The 14,352-nt window shown below is 39.6% G+C and overlaps 1 protein-coding gene across 1 annotated transcript in view; it reads right to left on the minus strand.

Annotated features, from left to right (window-relative positions):
• Positions 1–14,352, minus strand: part of EXT1 (exostosin glycosyltransferase 1) — a 310,066-nt gene that overhangs the window by 7,224 nt on the left and 288,490 nt on the right. The window contains exons 8-10 of the mRNA XM_026689602.2: positions 11,516–11,605; positions 5,215–5,375; positions 1,441–1,612 (exon numbers count right to left, since the gene is read on the minus strand). Coding sequence (XP_026545387.2) covers positions 1,441–1,612; positions 5,215–5,375; positions 11,516–11,605 — 423 coding nt within the window. The remainder of the gene's footprint in view (positions 1–1,440; positions 1,613–5,214; positions 5,376–11,515; positions 11,606–14,352) is intronic.

Genomic DNA, 14,352 nt, shown 5'->3' on the forward strand with positions numbered 1-14,352 from the left:
ATTTCACCAGCAAATTTCCGCCATCTCAAAAGAAGTACCAGAAAAGTAATAAAAACATAATAATTCTAGCTGAACTTACCCCATTCTCAAGCAAACATCTTAATTATGGTAATTGGCTAGCTTTTCAGATGTATGGCATCTGCAGGGAGAATTCTTAAATTTAGGTCCCAAAGGTGCTTTTTTCAAGAGGCAACTGGACATTCTGGTTTTTCTTTGAAGACTTTTAGCTTCTCATCCAAGAAGCTTGCCTCTTGAAAAAAGCACCTTTGGGACAACCACAACCTGGATGACTAAAAACATCCATAGACCAAGGGTCTTCAAATTTGGCAAGTTTAAGACTTGTGGACTTCAATTCCCAGAATTCTTGCGCTAACATGACTGGAGGAGGAATTCTGGGAGTTAAAGTCCACAAGCCTTAAAGCTGTCAAGTTTGAAGGCCCCTGCCATAGACTCTTAAATGTAAGCAAAAATGGGAAAATGGTCATTAACAATAGACCGTGCACCTCACTCCCCAAATTAACATAAGCATCCTAATGGGGCAGAGAGAAAAAATCTGAAGCTTTTCCCCCTGCATGTTCTTACAAAAACTGACTGTAAGTAATTATTTCGAAAATAGAAAACCCACATCTGTTGCAGCACCATTTGTGAACATTTCTCCTTTCAGATCATGATGGCAGGCTATTTTTGAATAACTCCCAAGTTTTGTTTATTATATCCACTCACTTGCAGGATTTTTATAACATTTTTAAAAAGACATAGCGCTGTATGTTTATAGAGATTCTCAGTCTTCCAGGTCATAGTTGTCCCAAAGGTTCTTTTTCAAGAGGAAACTGGACTTATTTTCCTTTGAAGACATTTCAAAGAAGCTTCTTCAGCTCTGACTGAATGGAGCGGAATGGAAGGATTATGAATGATGAAGGAATGAAAACCTTCCATTCCCCTTCCATCCAGTCGCAGCTGAAGAAGCTTCTTGGAAGCGAAATGTCTTCAAAGAAAAAAAAAAAGGAAGTCCAGTTGCTTCTTGAAAAAGCACCTTTGGGAAATGGTGCTTTATTGTAGATTTATAAGTAAACTCCCATTAGTACAGATTAAGAATAGGTGCCATAGATCTAGTAACAGGGCTCTTTGGCAACCCTTTAGATTCTGGTGTCCAAATATATTAGTTGGGATTCTGGCAGGTACCCTAAAGATTGTTTGTGGACATTATATTTTTGTGGGCTTATTTATAGATGATCCAACTTCCAGAAAGATGTGTGCTCCTAAGAATATGTGATTTTCAGGAAGTATGATTTTTTTTCAGGATAGTTTTATTGACTATTATGAGAATTGCAGATATGGTAATCCTTGACTTGCAACCAGTGACATCGAAGTTATGATAACCCCTAAAATCATACATACAAACCCGTTCCAAAAAGGTTAAAGCAGACCTTCTGCACATACCTGTCCCATCATGGTTTCCTTGTACTGTTTCTTCTGTGTTACTTTGATGGGAGGCAATTTTGTCACAGCGGACACCAAAAAGTTCATTAAAATGTCTTCACAATTGGCTAGTTGGTCCACCACATTCTTCAGACTAGCAGGCAGGTAATGAGTGTACAGGTAGTGATAATATCTGCAACACAATAATTGAGGGCCTTCAGTGAGCATCTGGCAATGTCACAAACAAGGAAACAAGGAGAAACTTTCTGACAGTGAGAACAATCAACCAATGGAACAGCTTGTCCTCGGAAGTTGTGGGAGCGCCATCAGTTGAGACTTTCAAGAAGAGATTGGACTACCATTTGTCAGAAATGGTGTAGGGCCTCCTGCTTGGGCGGGGGGGTTGGACTAGATGACCTACAAGGTCCCTTCCAACTCTAATTATCTGTATCTGTATGTCATCCGATACACATTTACTTGGAATAAGCCACCAGAACTTCAGTGGAACTTTCTACTGGTATTAGTCACCAAATTGGATTGAGTGGCTTTTCAAAATGCATCCAGGAACTATAAGGTTGCAACAGATTTAGAAATGTAGGGAGCTGTCACGTTGTGGTTCGCCGGCAGCAGGTGCGGACGGCTGAGGTCTCTGAGAGCGAGGATTCGGATGAGGGGCCTACATGTGATGCAGGGATGGGGCCAGGACTATCGGAGAGTGGGGTGTTGCCTTTGGAGCTTGTGGAGTCTGGCAGTAGGGACAAAGAGGACCCCAGGGTGCCTGTACTCAGTGTACAGGGCTGCTCAAAGGAAAGAGCAGCTGAAGCAGCACGGATGACTTAGGGTAAGGCTGCAAGGTGATGGCTCCTCCCATAAGGGATAAAAGCCAGCCTTCGGGGTTGGCTTCTTTGCAGGAAGCAAGGAAGTTCTTTCAACTCCAAGTTCTCGTGGAAGTCCTGTCTGTTCTAGTTCATGTTTGGAGATTTTTAGTTTGGAATATTTCTCTGCAGTTAATCTTGTATTCTTGGCAGCCTTTCATGACCTTGAAAGGGCTTGTTCTTATCTGGGACAATTAGTTTTAATGACTCTTTGCTGTGAATGAACAGAATTCACAGAGACGCATTAAAAAGGTTTGCTTTTATATATATTTTGTGTTTATTTGATTTCAATGAGGCTTGGGTCAGAACACACCTTAGTACTGATTGTAAGTACATTCAGCAAAAGTGTTGGCTATTCCCAGAAATTCAGGCAACAGTGGAGACGACAAACTGTGTATATCTTATGCACTGCAGGCTGGGGCTTTTTTCAACAAGTATACTAATATTGTGTCCAGTTCTGCTCACCACAATACAAAACAAGAAAAGATCCTGAAGCCCTAGAAATAGTGCAGAGAAGAGCAACAAAGATGATAAGGGATTCTGGAGGCTAAATTGTATGACGAATGGCTAAGAGAACTAGGCATGTTTAGTCTAATGAAGAGAAGGTTTAGGGGAGACATGATAAAAATCTTCCAATATTTGAAGAGCTGTCACAGGGAATGGGGCATCAATTTATTCTTCATAGCACCCAAGGGCAGAACAAGAAGCCATGGATGGAAGCTTGTCAGAGGGAGATGCAACCCGGAAATAAGGAGGAATTTCTTGACAGTGATAATGATTAATCAGTGGAACAGCTTGCTTCCCCGAGTGCTTCATTGCTGGAGGTTTTCAAGAAAAGATTGGGCAATCATTTGTCTGGATTAGTATAAGGACCCCTGCCTTGGGCAGGGGGGCAGACTAGAAGACCTCCAAGGTCCCTTCCAGCTCCATAATTCTAAGTTGTGATTTCCCCCTTCAAACTAGAAGCAGAAGATCTATACTTATGTAATCCTAGCAGTGCCTGAAGGTATCTTCTGTGGGACTTACCAGACTCCCTGTTCCATTTGACTTTTTAACATTTCTTACATATTTTAATTAAAGTTATCGAAAAGGGGGCATGATGCAAAGCAAAGCAATTACCCTCCAGCATAATCAGCATTTCCAAGAGTGCCACTGGGTCTTAAATGGGTCTCAGATGTGTTTTACAAAATAAACACGGGGAGACCAGGTCTTGGATTTGCATGTTTTCACCTGCCTTCCCCAAAGACAAGGGCATGCTGGGGTAGAAAGGAGCATCTTGAGGATGCAGCAATTCAGGATGGGTACCATATAGCAGGTTAAATCCATACTTTACATTTTATTCAACCTCCCATGCCCAGTTTGAAAAGGCCAAGCAGCCATTTGTGGGAGTGTCTATGAAATGTTCTTCTAATTCCATACATGCCCATCAACAATCCAGGGAATGATCCATAGAAGAAGTCTGTAAAACAGAAATGGGCAACCTATAACCCTTAAATAAGAGAGGAAGGGAGTCCAAATGCAGAAAGAGGACAGATGTTGCACAAATGAGCAATGATCTGCTTACTCCGGACTATATCAGCTTGGTTGGAGATGACAGGAACTTTGGTACTAAGTCAATATTCTCCGGGTTAAAAAAAAAAGTGTTTAAAAATGAATTATTGATGATATCAATTTCTGACGACAAGGGAACTCCAGAATTCAAAAATTCTTGAAAAACTTGAGAAACAAGACGTATTGACATAGTGGGGCACTTTATGTAAATAAAGTACACTTACACACATTTACTTTTGTTACGCTTATTTAGCTGTTTGTGGAAATCCACCACTCATTCTAAGAAATCTGAAGAAGAGTTGCAATGTTGGGGGACTGTGGAAGGGAGAGAGGTCAGTTAAACTTTTTGATTAGTCAGAATAGGATTGTTTGACCATCACCCTAAGGAAACCAGATGACCATTCCTTTGCAGTGATACATTTTTCATTTTTCAAAGGAGGGGAAAAAACAATGTCAACCACTTTTCTACAGAAAAAGAGAGAGAGGCTTTTCTTTGCTTTTCTCTCCCTTATGACCCCCAACAAGCAAACATAGACAATCAAGATGAATTATAAACTTCATACAATTTGGTTGAATTAAGATGGGCAGCCAACCTAAGCCTCAGCTTGCTTAGGACATGTTCATTCTCCCTTGATGCCAAAGAAAATCGTGGCAGAATCCCTTTGAAGACTTTAGGAGTTTTTTGAAGTCTGCTATTGCCCTTAAGAGACAGCATTCAAATCAAATTGCCTTTTTTTAGAGTACAAGTGACTTGAAAGAAATTGAGAAAAACACACTAATGACTATCAGATCTTGAAACCAGGAATCAAAGTCATTATCTGCAGAAGAGAGACTCAAGTTTTAATCCTTTAGGAATCACCCTTGATGTTTTAACAAAACCTGCTTTGCAAAACAAAAATTAAGGGAAAATGAAAATGAAAAAAAAAGTCGCAAGAAGTACCAGGATTGTTGTGGGACTATGATTTAACTCAATACAGAATAGATGGATTTTTTTTTTAATTCCAGTAAATAAATACTCTAGATAAATATAAGAATATAGCTGAACTTTATTTTCCAAAGCACCGGAGGGCAGGACAAGAAACAGTGGTTGGAAACTAATCAAAGAGAGAAGCAATCTGGAATTAAGGAGAAACTTCCTAACAGTGAGGACAATTAACCAGTGGAACAACTTGCCTCCAGAAATCATGGGCCCTCCATCACTGGAGGTTTTTAAGAAGAGGCTAGACAATCACTTGTCTGAAATGGCATATGTTCTCCTGTTTGAGCAGGGGGATGGACCAGATAAAAGACCTCCAAGATCCTGTCCTGCCCTATCCTATTCTTTCTCTCACCCCTTAAAACAGGCTTTAAATACCCATAATAGTCTTACTTGTGGTAAATAGCAGCTCCACTCAATACCATGGAATAGTCATTCGTCCATTTCGATGTGTAGCCCCACCTCTCCTTTGTGTTATCCCAAAAATGGCTGCGGGCAGGATAACCCACAATCCTCTCTGGGAAACTCTGCCAGACAGTGAAGGCAAAATCCACCTGCAGGCAAGGGGGGAAAAAAAACACAAACCAAATGGATGTGGCAAGTGGTAATCAAACAGCCTCAAAAATGTCAGCAAAACCAAATATTACCTTTTCACTAATTCATAATTTGCAATCTTGGAACTGTTGCAAAACATTAATTCTCTGTATTCATCAGTAAATTAAACTGACTACTTGACATTTTGCCCTGTAATTATGCACATTTTAATGTTTTTTTTCCCGTTAACAGGAGCCTAGAGCGCCAGAGAATCATATTAACATTTTACCGGCATGACACAGGCACCGTAAACATTCACAATGAGTGGAGAACTAGGTGTCTATAGGAATTGCTTGTTTATTAAGTGAACCAATAAGGTGATTCTCTGTCCATTTTGTAGGAAGCATCTCTTTTTATACTGGAAGGAGGATAATCAAGATAAAAATGAGGTTTTCCAAAGACAAATGTTTCCAAATTATTAATTCCTCACGCCCTTATTTGTAATCTTTTCTCCTTGGCTTCAGCTAGTGTAAGACAGATAATGAATATTTTATATCCTTCTACGGCTGTAGGAATATTTGAGCTGAAGATTCAAGCAGCGCAAATGAGGCCTTCAAACTTAATTTTTGAACGGAATCAAATATTTGAGTTCATCCCATACTATAAATACTATGATGCAGTCCAGCCCTATTGTGAAATCAAAGGTTCAAAGCATCTCTTCCATAAAGATTCAGATCTTTGAAGAGTGCTTCCAGTTAAAGTTACTACTCATTCTCTTCCTTCAAGTTGTTCAAACAATATGAAATGCTTACAGTTCAGACAAAATAATTATTCCTGTCACAGCTCTGATCACAAATTATTAAACATCAGAAAATCAGCAGACACCTTAACATCCTTTATATAAAAGCTGATACCTGTTTTCTTGAAAAGATTAAAGCTAAGTTAAGGAAGGAACAGTTGTGTTAGATATAGATAAAGGTTCATCATAACAAACAAAAATTGTTCTTTAATTTGTTCATCTATAAATTCTCTTTCTCCATTGTTCGGGTTCTAGTTGTGGGGAAGGCTTACAGATTCTCAATAAAGCGATCATAAATCAGCAATTCATCCTTAAAATTCTGGTTAATGTTTACTGTATAGGTAGTCTTTGATACATTTAATGACCGTTCTAAGTTACAATGGCACTGAAAAAAGGGACTTAGGACCTTTTTCGCACTTACAACCATTGTAGCATCCTCATGGTGACATGATCGGAATTTGGATGCTTGGTATTGTGGTTCGCCGGCAGCCAGCACTGGAGTCAGACAGTGGGGAAGAAAGGGGACCAGTCAGGGAGTTTGGAGAGAACTTGGAGGTTCTTACATCCGATGCAGGCATGGGGCCAGGACCATTTGGGAATGGGGTGCTGCCTTTGGAACCTTCAGAGTCTGGCAGCAGCGAGGCAGAGGACCCAGGGGAGCCTGTTCCCAGTGCGTGTGTGTGCAGAGCTGCTAGAAGGTGAGAGCAACTGAAGCAGAAGAGGAGACTCGGGAGTAAGGCTGGGAGGTAATTGCCCCTCCCATAAGGGATAAAAGTCAGACCTCAATGACGAAAGCTTTGCAGGAAGCAAAATAGTTCGATAGATTCCGAGTCCTCCTTGAAGCTTCTTGTACTCTGGTTGGTTTTTTCTGGTACTTCGGTTGGTTTCTGTTATAATTAATTGGATACTTCTGTTTTTGGCAGCATTCCACAGCACTGAAAGGAGTGTGCTTATCTTGGGGAACTGTTTATAATTAATTCTGGCTGGGAATGAAAGTAATTCCCAGCATTGCAATAAAATAGGTCTTGCTTTTACAACAAGTTTGATATTAATTCCGTTTGATGAAGCCTGGGTCAGTACACTTGGCAACTGGTTCATCGTTATGACGGTTGCAGTGTCCTGGGATCATGTGATTACCTTTTGCAACCTTCTGACAAGCAAAGTCAATGGAGAATCCAGATTCACTTAACAATTGTGTTACTAACCTAACAAGTGCAGTGATTCCCTTAACATTGGTGGCAACAAAGGTCGTACAATGGGGCAAAATTCACTTAACATCGGTCTCACTTAGCAACAAAAACTTTGGGGCCAACTATGTTCGTAAGTCAAGGACTGCCTGTAATATCTATTTTCCTAGTGGTTTCAGGCAACTTTTTTGAGTCAAGAGAGACCTTCACAAATTCACAAAATGGCTGCCATGGTGGGCATGACAAGTCAAACAAAATCCATTTGACAGCAGTCTGACTTTTGATGGCGTTTCGCACCATCTCATCTAGCTTCCTCAAAAGTTCTTTACTCCATTAGGTTACTTTTCACTAATTTGTGGGCAGATGAGTGCACTTCCAAACAAAGTACTGGACTTATGCACCATTTTCTTCCCATAAGCTTGAAGCTAGTGGTTGGTAATAGCCCAGCTTCCCATTTGTTTTAAATACCTAAATGAACAAGAGCCAGTTTGGTATAGTGGTTAAAGCACCAGAAAACAAGAAACTGTGAATTCTAGCCTGCCTTAGGCACCAAGTCAGTTGAATAGCTTTGGGCCAACCAACTTCTCTCAGCCCTAGGAAGCAGACAATGGCAAACCACTTCTGGGGGAAAAAAAAACCTTCACATTGCCATCAAAACTGCTCCAGGCAATCACCAGGAGTCAACAATGAATCAAAGGTTAAAAAAAACCCACAAGGAATGCCAAGGAACAAATTATAAGTACTGTGGCATCACCATGACCCAACTAGACACAACCCTAGAAAGTATGCTAGAAATTTTTCAGGCTGGCATATAGCTATATTATTAGACAGATGAAGTGTACTGAGAAAATGGGAATCCGGTTGCAAACCCTTATCAATATCAAATTCTGTTCCAGTCTAATTTATTGCACGGGGTGTCTTTTCCACAGAGGAGATAAGAAAGGAAACTGGTCTTTACTAGCCTTCCAGAACCTCCGGCAAAGTTTGAATGTGGAATCTTCTGCATTGGATCCCTATGTTCTAGCATGAAGCTATGAATAACTACAGGAGCAATGGAAGATGCCCTGAAGTTCACAAGTTTGGAGACTCCAGCTGTAGATGTTAAGTGAATGTTTAATGCCACATACAAGTTTCCTAATTTTGCTTTAACCGTTTTTCATTGAGGCTGATGTAGAGAATCAAATATGGAGAAATTAGGTTGGAGGCTGGGGCGGGTGAGAAAGTTAGCCAAACTGCTACTCTCTTAAGACAGCCAACACTCCTCCTTAAATCCACATGGATTTCTAATTATGAGTCATAGAGACCTTCCTCCTCCTCCCACTGTGCAGGATGGCTTAATATTTCATTTCATTAGGGGTGAAAAGCTAAAACCTTAATTAAAGGTAAAAAATGAAGAAGCATTTGAGGCTTTTCTGAATTTTATCACTCATATCTGAAAGCTGGAAAATTACTATTCAGATGGATAGGTAAGTAGTAGAAGACATCTTGGAGTGATAACCCCCATAATTTATTATTCAGGTTCACCAGGAATTCTGGGAGCTTCAAATAAGCAAACTTCCATAGGATATACGATTGGAGAGGATAATTAACCCAGGTTTCCTTACTAATAATCCTGACTGAAATTTGCAGAATATAGTATTGGTCACTTGCTTAGATGGTGTTATTTAAAAAAAAAAAAAAAAGAAATCTTGCCATTGATACAAGATTGACAGACCCAAATGGGACAATATACACCAATGGAGAAATATATATAACAGAAGTCTAACTAAAACCAAGCAAGCATAGGTCCTTTCATACAACATCTTACATAGCAAGGCAAGTTGAGACATTCAGAATATCGTTTTGAAAAAATGAAAGAAATTTATTTTAAAAAACAGCATAAAAATCACTTTAATAGATATAAGCAATAACTGTAAAACTTTAAAGCAAAGTATAAATAGCAGAATGGTTGGGAAAAATACATTCTTTTTACAATGTATTTTTATTACACTATAATCTTACATTTTATGTCTCTATTTTTGATGTCTTACTTTTGTACAATAATAAAACTAACCAAATGCAAAAAAAGATGGTTGTATAAAGTAATTCAGATACACTGCATGTGATACAAAATAAATTAGAATTTAACCTGGCTGAGGTTTGGCATAAGTTAAGGGTTAGCCTCATTACTAGAAATGAGTAAGTACAGGGATATCAAATTAGAACCTAAATAGAATTTCCAGATTCAAAACAGTTGGTTGACCCCTGTGGGAAATAAAATACTGGTTGGATAAGACTCTTTTATGATCCAGGTGGTAGGGAGATATTTTAGGACATGCACAGAGCCTTCTGAACCAAGCATTTTTAATTCTGTTTCTGATAGCAGAGAAATACAGTTGTGTTCAAGCAAACATGGACCTGCAACAGAAGTTGTGAGAAGAAAGAGACCCTCTAACCCCCTAACTATTTGCAAGACCATGCACATTCAAGTTAATAAACTTATTAAAAAATCCAGATATAACAGGAACAACTGGATTCCAGAAACACTCAATGGGGTTATTTTTATTTATTTATTTGTATTTTGCTTTCATTATGTTTTTATAAACATCTTAAGGTCGCGAACGTACCTGATACTTTTTCTTTCTATTTTCCCTACAACAATAATCCTATTGGGCTGATAGAGAATGACTGACCCAAAGTCACCCAGCTAGCTTTCATGCCTAAGGTGGGACTAAAATTCACACCCTCATAGTTTTTAGCCTGATGCCTTAACCTCTAGACCAAACTGGCTCTTTTGGGTCTTGGAAGAAGACTCCATGTGCTATTTCCAAAGTAATAAATTCTAAAGGACAACTTGCTTTTTTTTTTTTTAACAGAGGGAGAAGTAAGAGAGAGACACAGAAAGCGAAAATCACACTGAAATTGAAGGAGACAATAAACACTCAAAGCTTTTCCAGAGATGCCATTAATAATGTATTTCCAATATATTGCCATGTTATATAAATGGTTGCCCGTTCCCACCATCTCTTTACGGGAAGAGGTGAGAGAAATCAATACTCATCCTACTTGTAAAAATTGGTTTTCTACATTGGATCCCCTGATCTCCAGCTCCCTGCCCCCATCTCTTCATCCCTGCAGCCTTTTTTCTTCTGCTTTTGCTACAGCAGTTCTGAAGTATCAGGCAGAAAGAAAAGTGTTGTATTGAAAAGAAGAGCTTGGGTGCAGCTCTAATTCATGGAAGAGAGACATGTTATCTAGGCATCTGCTTTGTGCGTGGTGCTACTCAAAAGAAATGATCAGGCCAACGCTAGGCAAACACAGCTTTTAAAAACAGGAATATAATAGGAATTAATACAAAAATTAAATGTCTGTATGTGTAGGTGTTTATGTACACTTGTGAATACTTGGGTATACATCCATCTATATCTGCATGTTACATTTGGCCATTTAGCCCAACAAGACATTCAACCTTCTTTCCTAATAGACCAAGAAGAATTGCTGAGATGAAACTACAAGACTTCCAGATGGACACAGAATTAGGTTGCCAACAGGGCCGTGGTGATGCAGTGGTTAGAATGCAGAATTGCCAGCTAATTCTGCTGACTGCCACCAATTTGGCAGTTCAAGTCTCACCACCTCAGCCTTCCATCTTTCTGAGGTCCGTACAGTGAGGACCCAGATTGTTGGGGGCAATATGCTGACACTGTAAAGCCCTGTGAAGCAGTATATAGGTCTAAGTGCTATTGCTTCCTCTTAGCTAAAACAGACACAGGGCTGTTCAAATCTTTGGAAGAACAGCACTTCCTTAGAACTGTTCCATGAAGTAACATGGCCATCTTGCTTCTAAGACAGCTGCAGAAGTTCTTCTGTGTTGCAACCGTGCAAGAGCTTCTCTGGGAACATTAAGCAAATGTACATAAACCTCAACTAAGAAGGTATCACTCACTTTTTCTAGTCAACTTGGCCAAAGCTTTGATGAAAGAAAGAAAGAAAGAAAGAAAGAAAGAAAGAAAGAAAGAAAGAAAGAAAGAAAGAAAGAAAGAAAGAAAGAAAGAAAGAAAGAAAGAAAGAAAAAGAGAAGAAAAGAAAAGAAAGAAAAGAGAAGAGAAAGAAAGAAAGAAAGAAAGAAAGAAAGAAAATCAAATATCTGTATGACTTTGGAGAGCCAGTACAATCCACGGGGAAAATATCTCACCTCAGTGGTTGAAAGCACCGTATCTTCGTCGAGGCTTAGAACAGCATCAGTGACAATGTTCTCATAGGGCAGGAAGCGGCTGCTCATCACCTGTAAGGTAAACGAGATGGGTCAGTGAGATGCTTTTGAGGCTCATCTGCAGACAGGACCTCCATACCTGAGCCCAAAGAGTTAACAAAAGCATTAAAGGGGGGGGGAGGGGGAATGGCTGTGAAAGAAAAGAGCTTCATGTACAAGAACTGAATTCCTTTGCAGCTTTTGCATAGGACCTAACAATGTGATTATGTTACTCCTGATTAATTTCAGCAAGAGTGGCCTTCTAGATTTATGTGTTCACAGTATTCCCTTACCCCAAATGTTGTCATGCATAATGCTCTGGTTTGATTTTTTGGAAACCAACCAACCATTTTTATATAATTAAAAGGCAATAAGTCATGGCTATATTTAGAGTATATGTGCTTCTCAAAAGCTTAAAGTAGCATTTAGAATTCCTTCTTACTTTATCTTCATCAAAATCTGATGAGGTAGGCTAAGTTAAATGATAGTGACTAACGCAATGCCTCGGGCTAAAATTCATAGCTGGAGACCAATACAAGAATAAGTACCCGCCTAGATGAACACAAAAATGCAGTAAAAACGTTGGAACACACTTCCTCACTAGTCCAACACATGAAAGCCACAGGTCATAGCATCGACTTCAATGGCACCAAAACCCTAGCCACTATAGAAAACCCCAGCCACAGAATTATCAGAGAAGCCATAGAGATTGAAAACAGACCTGAAAGCATGAATAGAAGAGATGACTCCACCAGACTGTCAATTATCTGGAAGCCTGCACTCACAAACAAAAAAATCTCCACACCACAAGCCAGGCAAACACCTGGGCACAAACAGGCTCCCCCTGATACCTCCAGCTCAAACACATCCCAACCAGGCACCCAGATGAAACCTAGCTTCCTAATAAATGATAGCCATCCGTTTACTCGGAGCCAAGTCGCACTAAAAGCCTCCAATACAGGAACACAATGTTGCCAGCCAATCAAGACAAAAAAAAAAGCTACAAAACACACAGAAGATATTAGAAACACCAATCAAGCAGAACACAGTAAACTCCAAGACCAATAAACACAGACCAAGACTCCCAACCAATCAAGATGAAGAAAAAACCATTTTGGCACAGCAGTAGGCTAGCACCAAATTTAAAACAGAAAAGGCTGTGAAAGTCTGACTCACAGACGAACACTATACAGAAGCCTGATGATGGCAGATGAGATTCTGCCCAAACATTGCTACAACTTTAAAAGCACAACTATAATGACGTGGGAAAATACCCGAACAAAGCTGAATAACATACATGTAAGTACCCACGAAAACTTAACACACACACACACACACACACACACACTTCACTGGTTGGTTTTCAAAATCTATAGCTAGCCATATACTATCATTGAAAACAAGAAACGATGAACAAAAGAGTGTACATTTTAAGTTACAATGTTCCTAAGACAATACAATGTCTATGTAGGATTTTGCATTAATCTTTTGAAGCCACTATGACATCAATTTGTGAGCAGTAGTTGATATAAGAATATTGTCGGGTTCTCTTGAGACATTCTGACTTCTCCGAGTGACTATACATTAATTTATTACAGATAGACAATTCAGTCTATTTCTGCTGCATGCCATTTCTAGATGTAGCTCATCTCATTTCCACCCTGATGTGCAAACTCAGAATCCCAAAATGTGCGTTTCTAAATTTATTGGAGAGAACATTTTTTTTTTTCTGAGAACTACAGCACAACATTTGATGAAGTGTGAAAGCTGATTAATCTGATCAGCACTGAAGAATGATGGGACAATTTTGGGTTGTTGTTTTGTTCAGATTTGCTGCTTTCTGTCACCCCCAAATCCTCTTCACTGATTTGCCAACTAACTTTTCCTCATTAAATCTTTGTACTTCTAGAAGAAAAATTGCAGCAGTATCTGTATTTTTTTAAAAAATTTCTCTTTTGTCAACTGGAAACATTTATATTAGGTAGACCCAATTTTTGTGGTTAGTTTGCTCTTGTTTTTATAAAAATGAAGTATTGAAAGACAAGGAATCTACCATGGAGTTCTAATAAATGAGATTCAACCATTCAGACATGTACCCAAGAGACGAACAAGTACAAACAGCTTCCTGAGAGGGGAAGGATGGTCCTGAGGCTGAAAACATTTAATCTTTTATAAGATCTTTTATAACAATTTTTGCCACCCTGGGGTTTTCGATTGATTAAAATCCTGGATAATTCTCAGCAGCAAAGCAAAAAGGGGCTATAATCCTGCATATCTGAAAGGAACCAGGCTTGGCAAAATGGTTGGGCTTGAGCAAGTTAGCTTTCACTGTAAAAACAGTCAATTTGGCATTCTAAACATTTTTTTTTTTTCCATTTGGGCATTTGCTGTGCAGGAGGAGAAATGTGAGCCTTGAGGCGGGGGGGGGGGGCCCCCCCGCGGGGGGGGGGGGGGCCCCCCCCCCTCCCGGGGCGGGGGGGGGCGCCGAAACTTTGTAAAAGCAATCAAAGATGGGGGGGGGGGGAGGTGGAGCTTTCCGGTGAAAGCATTTCTTTGTTGTTCCCAAAAATGCTCTAAGGCTATTGCTTACCTGCGTCTTTGAACTTTGTCAGATCTATTCTTTCCTTAGGCCCTCCAATACATGAAACAACACATCAAAAATGGAAAGAGACAGAAGGAAGTAATCAAGTTCCACCAAAGAAGGCAGAAGAAGCCTTCTCTGTCTCCAAGCCCTGAAGTGAATCTCAAACTACCCTGGGATCTGAGTCAACAGATTTATC

This window comes from Notechis scutatus, chromosome 3 (genome assembly GCF_049901735.1).
Source record: "Notechis scutatus isolate UNSWTSFEM ecotype Mainland chromosome 3, rNotScu1.2, whole genome shotgun sequence".
NCBI classification, from domain to species: Eukaryota; Metazoa; Chordata; class Lepidosauria; order Squamata; family Elapidae; genus Notechis; species Notechis scutatus.